Below are 10518 nucleotides of genomic sequence, written 5' to 3' on the forward strand. Positions count from 1 at the left end.
CAGCTCACAGGGAGGTAGCCCAGCTCTGGCACTGGAGATTCATTAATAACTTGTGGGTTTTGAGAGTAGTTTTATCTACCTATGCAAGGTACTTCTAGTCAGACACCTATTTTTTTCTGTTTTTTTTAATTGAAAATAAATTGTTCATGCAAGTATATTTTAATCATGGCTTTTCTCCTCCCTATATCCTCCCAAATCCTCCCCACCTCTGACCCCTGCAAGTCCACACTTTCTCTCTTTAGAAAATAAACGGTGCAACAGAGAAATGAACATGCCAAAATAAAAGAGAACAAACAGATAAAGCAAAAATACATCATCCCCAAACCCCTAACATCCATGAAAACAAAACCACAGGAAACACAGACATACATGCACTCATTCATTTTCTTAAGAATTTTAAATAAATTTAAATAAAGCAAATTAGGGCATCTTGTGTAATTATCCCTCAGGACACAGGTTTCATAATGTAACTCAGAAAATACTTTAAGTGAAGATGTCCCTCTGAGAGGCAGCAGAAAGTTATTAAATTATACAGCAATAATATTCACTTCCCTCGCTCCCGTTTTCTTTCTTTCTTTTTTCTTTTATTGGATATTTTCTGTATTACTAATTTTTTCAAATTTGAATTTAAATGACTAAATAAATATTAGGTTTTCTTGTGTCTTTTCCACACATCTTTAGTTTCAGTTGGCCCTTCCCCCAACCCCTCCCACCTCCCACTTTCAAGAAGGCACATTAGTATACAGAAGAAGTATACTAATGAATATTGGCAACAAATTGCTTTTGTTTTTTAATGTAACATTGCTTTTTGAGAAAACATGGTTAAATTTTAGTCTGTGGTCAGCCAGCATATTCAAGTTCAAGTGCTCTTCCGTGTAGTTCAGCATTACCATGACTAGTTGGCTTTTCTGATTTTGTTCCACTTCTGAATAGTTAAGATGCTGGCATTCCCATCCTGTAACAGTTCAGCCAAGAGGACACAGTGGCATTTAGCACACACCAGGTTCCCCACAAGATGTACTTACTATCTTTAACTATTTTGGTTAGAGAGCCTGTCCAACAAAGATACCCTGTTGTAGTAAATATTTAATCTCGGTTGGGGTTTCTACCCCATCTTAGATCATTTTGTTCCTAGATTTAAAAAAAAAAAAAAAAGCACAGAACTTTTATATTCTTAATAAGCCTTGGTCAGCACCAGAGCTGGCCAGATATCTACCCTCTTAGATATTAGTATCTACTTCCCCATCAATAATCCTGATATGACTTGCCATGTTCCAGCTGGTCAGTCATCAAGGTCATTTCTCACAGTCCCTTACCCCATGGTGTCTTTTCCTCTCTTCACCTTCTCCCTCTGTCCCTGTGGTCTCTGCCTCTGACCCCAAGCTCAGGAACCAAAGCCCCGCCTTCCTCTCTTCTGCCCAGCTATAGACTGTGGGCATCTTTCTTCAACCAATAGTTTTAAACAAAAGAACAAGTTTACAGAGCATCACTTGATGTACATGAGGATCTCCTCATCCCTAAGGGCAACCAGACCAGGGGAGCCAGTATTTAGCATTGTAATCCTGGTATGTGATTATGTGTTTTTTTGACTGTCTTATACCAAGTCTTAGTTTTACCACTAGATGCTTCTATACGCCTTTTGCAAAACAAACACGAGCCTAGGCTCTGCTCATCTTTCAGAAAGAATAACTGGGTTACATTACTATGTTGCACTCTACCTGGGGGGCTGTTGCAATTCCCAATTGATTTTGAGAGCCAAACAAGAACTTCAGAAATTGCACAAAGAATTCTCCCCTTAGCAAATGTTCTTTCCTATTGTTGAACTTCCAGCATTTAATTCTACTGACTTTTGTTGTTGTTCTTGTTGTTCTCAGAATCTGTTCTGGTTCGGCATAGGGAAAGCCACGATGCTCTTACTTCCGGCTATAATCATCGCTATCAAGTTGGCCAAGTACTACCGCAGGATGGATTCAGAGGACATATATGATGAGTGAGTGTGGGGTTGCTAGGCAGCACTGTCCTCAGGCAGCCACCAAAGCCAAGTTCTCAAGAGACAAACTTGGCTTCTGCCTAAGCACTGGGCTGTCCCTTTTCCCCTCGTTTCTGTCACTGTTGTTGCCGTTCTTGGTTTTGCACGACTCTGACTTTTTTCTCCCTCAATCTCAGCTTCTTTAACCCATGACCTTCTTATTTCAGCTCGTCCGTCTCGGGGATGTGGCATTTCACTTTGTGATAACTGTTGTTGCTTCCTTCCCACCGGCTCCGCCGCCCGCCTTTGCTCTCTGTCTGGTGAACGTGCATGCTTCCTTCTGACTTCTCTGTCCCCATCCTCTCGGCAGTCTGTGTCAGCACTGGCTGCAGTGAAAACTGTGGGAGGGGGTAGATCATGAGCCTTAATAGTGACATCACAAGTAAATAACCCTGTCTCCCCCTTTTGTATTTTATAGTGTTGAAACTGTACCCATGAAAAAGTAAGCCTTTTTTCAAAAAAAACTTCTATCTTCACAGAAGGGCTGGGGGGAGGTTTCTATCACATGTCAGACCTTTAATTAAATTGGTCATATGAGAAAAGGACCAAAAAAAAAAAAATATGTCTGGGTCAAGATAAATCATGACACCTCTTAGAAAGAAGGTTGACGTATAGAAGTTGCTTGCTTGTTGAGCGAATGAATGTTTTAATATTAAATGTTTTGATCCATAAAGCCACTGTTTCCCTCTGTGGTTTTGAAAGAGGGAAGATGTAAATTTAATACACCCTCAAACCTTCTTTGCAGACTTAACAATATGTGACGAATGTTTACACTGTCTTTGTGATCCGTAATGTAAACATTTCATCCCCGGGGTAACTTGGTGTCTCTGGTGTATTTATTTTTGTTGCAGTTTGGAAAACGGTAGTAATGGTTATCATAAAGATCATTTATATGGTGTTCACAATCCTGTTATGACAAGGTAAAATGAAACCTGAAGTGCATGCCTAGCCTGTGGTGAGCCTTTTCTCTGCTAGACCTGACACCGAGTCTTCTGCATGCTCTCGGTGCCCTTCCCTTCTCTCTGCATGACACTGCACTGTCATTGGCTGGGTCCAGCCACGCTCTGCATAGCATTCCACAATGCCAGATGGAGAAATTTTTAGTGGGGTTCTCAGCAATGGAACTGAGTAGCATGTAGATTAAATGTCATCTTCAAATGCTATGAGCGACCCTAGATTCTAATGGGATCCATGCATGCACACCTCTACTGAGCCTTCTTCTGCCCCAAATCACAAAGCAGTGATTTGAAGACCTTTTCCACCTCCCTCCCTCCTTCCCTTCCTTCTTTTCTTCTCTCCAGCAAATTAACTATAATCAGCCAAGAAAAAAAACTCAAACTTTTCCTTTAAAATCCTTGTGCTTTTATTGGTCCACGGAGTTAAGGGGCTTCTGTGGGTATGGATTTGCCAAATAACTTTGTTACCTGCCAAGTGAATTCTCTTGCACTCCACCAAATTTTTAGGTAGACATGTCCACCGTGGCCACGCTTCTGCCAAGAAATGTGTCCTCCCCATGTCTACAGGGTTGACTCCAAGCCATTGGTCAGCTCCCCAGGGGATGTTGCAAAGCAGTAAACTTAACATTGGCATGGGAAAATCACTTGTCATAGAAGCCCCATGTGTCATGTGGGGCATATTTCTGTAAAAGAATAGAGACCACCTTCAGGAGGTCCCCAGTGTGGGCCCCTCACCTGCTTCTTCTCCATAAGGTTCCCCTTCTACTCAGGGACATCCTTATCTTTAGCAGTGTTGCCTGGAAACATCAGGGTCAGGTTTCAAGAGGAAGAGAAGAACATTAGTAAAATGTCTCCTTTTAGAAAGATAAAGTTTCCTCCATCCACCGTCCCCAACGTACAAGTTGGTACATCCCAACAGCTTAAGATCCCTCGTTTCGATTGTCAGCTGCAGGGAGGGGTGTCATTTTCATGTCTGAACTGCTCTAACAAATCACTATAAGCCATGTAGCTTATAAAGAACAGAAGTTTCTTCCTTATGGCTCTGCAGGAAATGATGGTGCTTGGGAGGGGCAGTAAGGTTCTTAAGTGGGGGATAGAGACTTTTTTTTTCTGATTAATTTGCTGAACTTGACTGACAGGGTGTTGTGTCGTGAGGTTGCTTCAAGCCAAGTGTCAGTTTCTGAGATTGTGTCCAGAGCACACACACAGTGCTATGGCCTGTACTTTATTCTGCCCTTCCCCCTCCTGGCGTAGTGAGCTTGGGGAGTGTCTCCATTTCCCAACGAAGATTTTTCCAGGTCAGAGGTGAGCTCTTTCCTGCCAGCAGCACCCAAACAGCAGTTCTCTGAGGACTTGCTGAGTGTGTCGAGCTGACCACCGGCGCTGGCCTCCTGGGTGGGACATCTCCAAATGCCCACGCTCAAGGAGGACTTTTCGCTGAGGCTGCGTGGAAGGTGCTGAAGAGAGGCCTGCTTGGGTGCAAGGGTGGGGCCAGCTGGGTCTCTGGCAGACATGCTGAGATGGGAATTGGGGTGCAGGATATTTATAAGGATCTGTGGTTGTGAAAGAGGAGGAGATATTCAGGAGGACCTGCTATAGGCCTCATCTCAGCAGTGGGGAGGCTGGCACAAACATGGCTCATTAGAAGTCACCCTCATGGGCCGGATACGGCCTTTGTACCTCAGCTCCCTTGGGTGTGGGATCTGCTCAAGCCCTCAGGTGGAGTAGTTGTTCTCGTGGAAGGACTGTTTGCTGACTGCCTGGAAGCTGGTGACAAGCCCACGTTAGAAGAGGGTGTGGTGGTGGAGTACAAGAAGCAATGGGAGGGAAAGCTCTGGAAGGCCTGCCGAGCGTTCTGGAGCCCCATGTTTCCAGTAGGAAGAGAGGGCTTAGCTTGCCGGTGGATTGTTTTTTGCGAACCAGGAACCTTTTAGCAAATCTATACAACAATGAATGCTTTGCCACTTAGAAAGGATGTCAAAGGCAGCAGGTGTGCCCAACTTTTGACACTGACACAATCATGTACAAAGCTCACACTCAGCAATCAGGCAATCAAGCTAAAAGCATAAGTTGTACACAATATAAAGCCTTGCATGCTTTCGATAAGTTTACGTTGTGTTAGGCTGCGTTCTTACCTCACTTGAGACCCTCAGGGGTGGAGGTTTGGATATGCCTGCTAGTCCAGATGTCCCCTTTAAGCATCTAGGATGAAACAAGCGAGACCCCACTCAGTCCCACAGGCACACCGCTTTTAGGATGAAACACTTGGTTCTCTGGGCCATTGGTTCTCCTGAATAACAGATCGTGTCTGTATAAATGGATTTTAGGAAGCCTTGCTAAAGCTTTGGTTTGGTTTACTGCAGAAGAGGAGAAGGAGGTGATTGGGAAAGAGAACCGGAAAAACGGGAGCCATCCGGTGAACGGTTCATCTGGGGCTGTAAATGCCAAGGTTCAAAACAGACAAAAAGCTCCAGCCGAGTTAAATGCCTAATGTTTTGGGGTGCTTGGCTGAAGATTCTGTTTGTGCACACCTGACACACACCTTGCTTTGAAGGTGTGACTTTGGAAAGGACTCGGGATTCCCAGCCATGTGAGAAGCAAAGCCAGGACTGAGTTAGTGCCTGAAGTCATTCCTCAGTGCTCCATAGGCCACCTAGATTCCTTTGAGCTTTCTGCATCCAATGGGATGACTCCAAAGACAGGCTAAAAGCCTCGTTTGCTTTGTTTTGATTTTTGCAATATTGTAAGTCCCAATGATGGCAGGGCTTTTCCTGTGTCACAGAAGCCACTTTTTCAGTGACAATTACACCAAGATCTACCATCTGTCTTTCACGAGTGTTCACTGTCCTATGGGGACCTGGCGGGTCGCCCAAGGAACCTGCTCTCCTAGGCAGAAAAAAGAAAAAAAAAAAAAAAAAAAAAAAAAAAACTCAAAGTCAGTCATGGATTAGAAGGCTGGCTTCTGCTTTGCAGATGAGAGAGTGATACCTCAGAAGCCCTAGGGCACAGTCCCTTCGGCCTCAACAAAACCCCAAGCTCCTGTCAGAAGCCTCTGGGGTCTAGATTGGAGTAAATCTCCACACTCCATTACTTGCTTCACTGTAGAAACTTAAGCCTCAGTTTCCACATCTTTAGAGAATGTCAAAAAGAGTCCCGCTTTCCTAAAAGTTGTGAGTGTTAAATGAGCTCCCGAGGGTCAAATGTTCAATCGTAGTTAAGTGCAATGCCCTCTTTGAGGGTTTGTCGTCCATGATATTGGGGATGTTCTTATTCCCTGGATGGTTCTGACAGGATGTAAAGACAGGCAAACATTAAGTAAAGAAGTAAAGGTGATCCCGAGCCTGTCAGCCAAACCAGTTCTACTCGGCCTCCCTTCATTACCCACAGAGCCATGGAAAACAGGGAAGACCCCTGGAGAGACCTGTCCACTTAAGCCTGGATACCCGCTCCCCTCACATGGGCTTGGTACTGTAATTCCTCTGAAGCATTGGCATGCTGTCTGTAACCAGGAAGCTAGGTGTGAGTGCCTTGTGAAGGTGCTTGGTCACTTAGGAAAAGCTTTGTGACAATCAAAACATTCCTTAACCGAGGTAAGGTCAGTTTGGTCAAACTATTATCTCATTCATGGGGAATTGGGCAGGGCAAAGTGTTCATAAGCCAGAAGCATATTGTTAGTGGTAAATGCAACTTCATAAACAGATTTAATATAGCCCCCTTTAATGTTTCCTATGCAATGCCTGAACACAGTCTGTCATAGGATTTGTCATTTGCTTTTGCCCAAGGGAAAAAAAAGCAATGGGCTTCCTGCTAAGCCATGAAGCCTGGGACGTTCTTCATAAGGTTAGTTCTGCCTCCCACGCAGTGTGCACCAAGGAGAGGTAGTTCCTCTGAGGAAGTCTATACCTGACCAAAGTAACTTAGAGGAGGAAAGACTTATTTTTGTCTCCTAGTTCCCAAGTTATGGCAGGAAGTCATGGTGACAGGAACGTGAGGCTTCTGGTCACAGTGTATCCACAGTGACAAAGCAGACAGCATGAATGCTAGCGTTTGGCTTGCTTTCTCCTTCCTATGCAGGTTGGGGCCCTACACTGTAGTAAGGAGCCGCTTACATTAGAGGTGGGTCTTCCACCTCAACCTAACCTCGAAAATCAGGTGCAGACATGTCCGGTGGTGTGTTTTCATGGTGATTCTAAATCCTGTCAAGTTGCCATCATAGAAAGAATTGGGTCCACCCAACTGGAGGTGGCATGATTTGTATCCTTTCTGTACCCCATTCTGGCCCCGACACTCGTGACAATCCTCCTGTCCCAGTTTTCCTACTGGATTATGGACATTAGCCACTCTACTCTGCTTGATGTTTTCCCATCGATGCTAACAAACCATATCAGGGGAAAATATACAGTTTCTATGAAATATGTCTTCAAACTCATGCCTTGTCATTGACCTGGGAGGGTACTTTCAATGCAATCTGCTTGCGGATGCTTTGGGAGGGCCCGCCTTCCCCCATGGTTCTCCTACCCAAAGGAAAAAACACATTTGACCCAAGGGAAGTGCTACTGAGGCCACAGCATCCCTGCCTGCACCTCCCCCGAGTGTGCCTGTCTTGAGGAAGGTACCCGAGACCCTTCTGTACAGTGATCTCGGTGGGTCCTCCAGATGGACTCCTCCTACCTCTGACCGCGAATACTCTTCGTGGTGGTCAAGGTCATGGTCTTAAGGAAGTGAGAGGATGGCGGGGTTTAGTGCTAACCAGAACCCTTCTTACAGGATAGGTACACATCTGGGCTCACATATGAGGAATCCAGCAAGATCCCTGCAGAACTTCCATTAGTTTCTGCCATTTGTGACCAGTTACCTGCCCACCACCTGGCCTCTGCTACTCTGATGTACTGCACACATGTTCCTAGTGACCCTTAGCACACACATGTTCCTAGTGACCCTTAGCACACACATCTTCTTTTTAACCACGGCGTGCCTTAGCTTGCCTCATGCCATCCTCTACCTCATCCTTTCGATTGCAGCATGGATAGATAGGACAGCCTGCTTTTTCTGGCATTCTCTTTCCTTGGTTTCCGTGGGGATTGGTCTGTATTCAGTCGTGACTATAGTCACAGCCTAGTTCTCAGCATAATGATGTAACCACCTGCAGCCCAGCCCACAGTGCGACAGTTCTCTCTTTTGTTTTTGTTTCCAGTCCATCTCGATACTGACAACCGAAGTCGAAACTGCTTGAGTAAGTCTGATGCTTTCATATATGTGAGTTTATAGGACTAGTGCTTTGGGTTTTTACAATATGAGTAATTCTAACATAGTAAGTGGAACATCTATATAAGTATATAGATTATGCGCTTTTAATTACATGGAATCCAGCTACATATGTGATTAGATAATGTGTACATACATATACATATGTGTGCATATGCACATGCACTGTAATTACATCTAGCTGTACAGGGTATAAAATGAGATGCTTTTAAATGTAGTAAATATAGCTAACTCCTAATAGTCACATGTGTGTTAAGGGTTATGAAGTTGAGAGATACTCTCTCTTTGCTAAGATTGTAAAACATTGTCTTACAGTAAACTCCTATAAGCATATTTCCTAAATCTGTGTCAGAAATTAAACTGGAACGTAATGATGAGGTGGTGCACACAAGACCTGCCCACCAGCCTCTTGGATACATTTATGTTTTATGTATTTCTCGGGTTCCTGACAGGACCATATTAGGCTTCTGCGTTCTTGCTTTCCTCTGTAACCCAAAGCCAGTTTCTAAAATTGTGTTTGGTTTCCATTTCAGCATCATGATAGTCAACGTGGAAAGAATCCCAGACTTTGGATAGTTTCTGAGTCTTCTAGAACCTTCCAAGTGCAGAAGAAACCATGGTGGCTAATGTGGAGACTCAGGCCGGCACTGGGAACACGGCATCAGTGGTGTTAGGCTAGCGCTTTGTCAGAAGTGAACAGTTGTGGTTATAATCCACGTATCCATTGCTAGTCACAAGTGATTCTCTCCTGTTTTGTTTTTAACTTCTTTTTTACACTGAATTTCTATTTAGACACTAAAACATATTGGGGTGTTTGTCTCCCCCACCTTGATACATTTATCTGTGAGCCAGCTATTCAGATATCATAGCTGGGTATCTAACTTACTTCCATATGTGAAGTGTGCTAAATACAAACCAGTTTACAGAAAAAGATGTATTTTGTGTATAGTAAATTGTATATACACCCTTTTAGCACAATCGGTTTTTTTTTGTTTTAAACAAATGAATACGCTAGATTTTTCTTCTCCGTGAGGTTACTGTTGGGGTGGGGTTGACTTAGTGATGCTTCAGAAGGGGATCTGCATGTACTAAAAGTGTGTCAACCCTACAACAGGCATGACCTTCCTGGTGGATTTCCGTCTGCTCCATGCAGAGCTGCCTGTGGTTTAGAAATAGAATCCAAGAGCAATCAGTGACCTGCTTGATAACACTGACAAATTCAGAACGAGGACCCTTGGAAGAAGGAACTGTGGCTCAGCCAGGGGCAGAATCATTTTTGAAGTCACCAGTCCTGGTTCTCAGTTCAGTGTCACTCTGGTTTGTAAGGACAGGCACTGGGTTCAGTGTCGTCTGGTTACCGGTGAGATTCTAAGCTGAGGTGCAAGAGTTTCTATGCTGATTCTGAGATTTGAAATAAAGCACGAATGAACAGAGCCTTTGGTGGTTTTGGTCCTTAAAATACACAGAAGTGTAAACTGAATCTGCATTTGCTGTGGGTTATTCTTGTTGGCCTTGATCTTTCCAGAAGGAAGCAGAGCAAGAAAGCTGGGCAGGTCAGACAGCGTGTTCTGAGAGGGCTACCCCAGGAAGGCTGCAGTGTGTGGGCACTGCCCCTTCCCCTCAGCCTACCCTGGCGTTCTCCGGCTCATTCAGCTCTTGAAGATTTGTCCACTGCATTCTTCTCAGAGCCTCTATCAACAGCATCTTGAGTGCCATTGGCTTGCTTACAAAGAGATATAGTGGAACCATCTAGGCCAGCACAGGGTCCTCACCAGATTGGACATTGTATACCACCTTAAAGCATCTTAACCGCTTTCTACCATTCTCTAGGCATGCCTCTTAATAACATCCTCCTCCGTGGAAATTTACAAGACATGCTCATTATGGAAATACAACTGAAATGCTTGTTGAAGTAGGCTACATTCCAGTGGCAGCCACCAGATGGCAGCAGAGCACCAAACGGTCTATTTGCCAGGCATAAGGAACTAGTACCAGAGTTAAGGCACCACAGTCCTGCAAGGGTATTTCCATCTCCAGGGAAAGTGCTAGAAACTCATTTTAGACTCATTATGTTAGTGGCCGTCGGGGTCCATCCTCGACACAGGATCAGAGTTCTCAACTGGAAGCAGGAATACCTGGAAGGCACATAATAAACAGACTACTTTTTGGGTACAGCCTGACAGGCAATTTTTCAAGGTTTTAAAGTTTCTCTCCCTCACCTTCCCTCCCTCCCTCCCTTCATCCCTCCCTCTCTCCCTCCCCCTCAGC

The 10518-nt window shown here is 44.5% G+C and overlaps 1 protein-coding gene across 1 annotated transcript in view; it reads left to right on the forward strand.

Annotated features, from left to right (window-relative positions):
- PROM1 (prominin 1) overlaps window positions 1–9467 on the forward strand; it is a 94994-nt gene extending 85527 nt beyond the window's left edge. Inside the window, exons 25-29 of the mRNA XM_080908064.1 lie at window positions 1875–1990; window positions 2448–2471; window positions 2881–2949; window positions 8180–8218; window positions 8784–9467. Coding sequence (XP_080764190.1) covers window positions 1875–1990; window positions 2448–2471; window positions 2881–2949; window positions 8180–8195 — 225 coding nt within the window. The 3' untranslated portion in view covers window positions 8196–8218; window positions 8784–9467. The remainder of the gene's footprint in view (window positions 1–1874; window positions 1991–2447; window positions 2472–2880; window positions 2950–8179; window positions 8219–8783) is intronic.
- Window positions 9468–10518: the final 1051 nt, after the last annotated feature.

The sequence above is a fragment of the Micromys minutus genome, assembly GCF_963924665.1.
Source record: "Micromys minutus genome assembly, chromosome: 1".
Taxonomy (NCBI): domain Eukaryota; kingdom Metazoa; phylum Chordata; class Mammalia; order Rodentia; family Muridae; genus Micromys; species Micromys minutus.